The following is a 1,763-nucleotide window of genomic DNA, read 5'->3' as shown; positions in this document are numbered from 1 at the left end:
CTCTTATTTCTTATTAGAGTGGTGAATTTTTTATGTGTCAGTATTTCACTGAGACTTCTTTTACATCAATGTTCTAAGAAAATTCAATCTTTATTTGCCTTGGAATTTATTATGTTATTAATTTAAGACATTTACATTGATGTATCATTATCAATTTTTTGTGTTTCTCCCCTCCACCTGCCTCCTGACTACAGAGACGGAACCAACCAATGGCTGAAGAAAACTACACCAGGATCACAGAGTTCATTTTCATAGGGTTAAAGTACCACCCTCGATTACAGGTCCTCCTCTTCTTGCTCTTCTTACTTTTTTACCTGATTACTATGACAGGAAACTTGGGCATGATTATTCTCATACGGCTCGATTCACGTCTTCACACACCCATGTACTTTTTCCTCAGCCACCTGTCTTTTGTAGACATTTGTTTTTCCTCCGTTGTTGGCCCCAAGATGCTCACTGACTTCTTTGAAGAAAGGAAAGTCATCTCTTTCCTGGGATGTGCCTTGCAGCAGTGGTTCTTTGGCTTCTTTGTGGCCATTGAGTGCCTTCTCTTGGCATCCATGGCCTATGACCGCTATGTGGCCATCTGCAACCCATTGTTGTATTCCGTTGTCATGTCCCAGAGACTCTGTGTCCAGTTGGTGGCTGGTCCCTATGTCGTTGGGTTCATGAACACGATGACTCACACAACTAATGCATTCCGCCACCCTTTCTGTGGCCCCAATGTCATCAATCATTTCTTCTGTGACATGTCTCCTCTTCTCTCTCTTGTATGTGCTGATATATGGATCAATAAGTTGTTAGTGTTCATTGTGGCTGGAGCTGTACTCGTTGTTAGTAGCCTGACCATTATAATCTCCTATTTTTACATCCTTCTTGCCATTCTGAGGATCCGATCCACGGAGGGGAGACGTAAAGCCTTTTCCACCTGCTCTTCCCACATCACAGCTGTGTCCATCTTGTACGGCACTCTCTTCTTTATCTATGTGCGTCCAGGTGCCATATTCTCTCTAGAGCTCAATAAAATGGTTTCCGTGTTCTACACGGCCGTGATCCCCATGCTGAACCCCCTCATCTACAGCCTGAGAAATAAAGAGGTGAAAGATGCCATGCATCGGACGATCAGCAGGAGGAAGTTCTGCATCAAAAAGTGAATTCCCATCTGGACTAGAAAATAGGTAAAAGGGAAATCACCCACATTCTCTGGTGATAGTTATAAGTCACTAAACCAGTTGTAGTTGGAAAGGGCATCTTTCCATTCTTCCATAGTGCTCTCATTTTATGACCTACTTCTTTTTCGGGAAGACTGCATTTCATAATGCACCTATTTAGTTGCCATGGAGTTACCCCTGACATGTGTTGACCCTTTGTATGTTTGGGAAGAACCATACTCCATACAGATTTCATTGACTGCATTTTTTTTTCATTGACTGCATTTTTGAAGCAGATCAGTAGGCCTTTCTTCTGAGGTACCTCATAGTAGACTTGAACCTCTAGCCTTGCAGGGATAGCCATTTGCACCACCTAGAGATTCCAGTGTCCCCATGTTGCTGTTGTTGGTTGCATCTAGGTTTTCTCTGTAGAGCTGGCCAGTAGGGTTTCCATCGAGGCTGAAACACATCCCCAGCTCCTTCTCTCTGTGAGCTGCTAGGAGGGTGAGAACTGTCAACCTTTTGGTTGGCAGCTCAGTGTTTACCCATTGCACCATCAAAGCTCCTTCCAACGTCCATATATTGTTGTTGCTGTTGTGTTCCATGGAGCCA

At 43.7% G+C, this 1,763-nt stretch overlaps 1 protein-coding gene across 1 annotated transcript; it reads left to right on the top strand.

Annotated features, from left to right (window-relative positions):
- The first annotated feature begins 209 nt into the window (after positions 1 to 209).
- Positions 210 to 1,154, top strand: LOC142446367 (olfactory receptor 5G9). Its single transcript, XM_075548122.1, has one exon. It carries the CDS (start codon positions 210 to 212, stop codon positions 1,152 to 1,154), a length of 945 nt encoding a protein of 314 aa, XP_075404237.1.
- The last annotated feature ends 609 nt before the right edge of the window (positions 1,155 to 1,763 follow it).

The sequence above is a fragment of the Tenrec ecaudatus genome, chromosome 4 (genome assembly GCF_050624435.1).
Source record: "Tenrec ecaudatus isolate mTenEca1 chromosome 4, mTenEca1.hap1, whole genome shotgun sequence".
Lineage (NCBI taxonomy): Eukaryota > Metazoa > Chordata > Mammalia > Afrosoricida > Tenrecidae > Tenrec > Tenrec ecaudatus.
The sequence above is the reverse complement of the archived record's forward strand: the minus strand, read 5'-3'. Positions and strand labels throughout refer to the sequence as shown.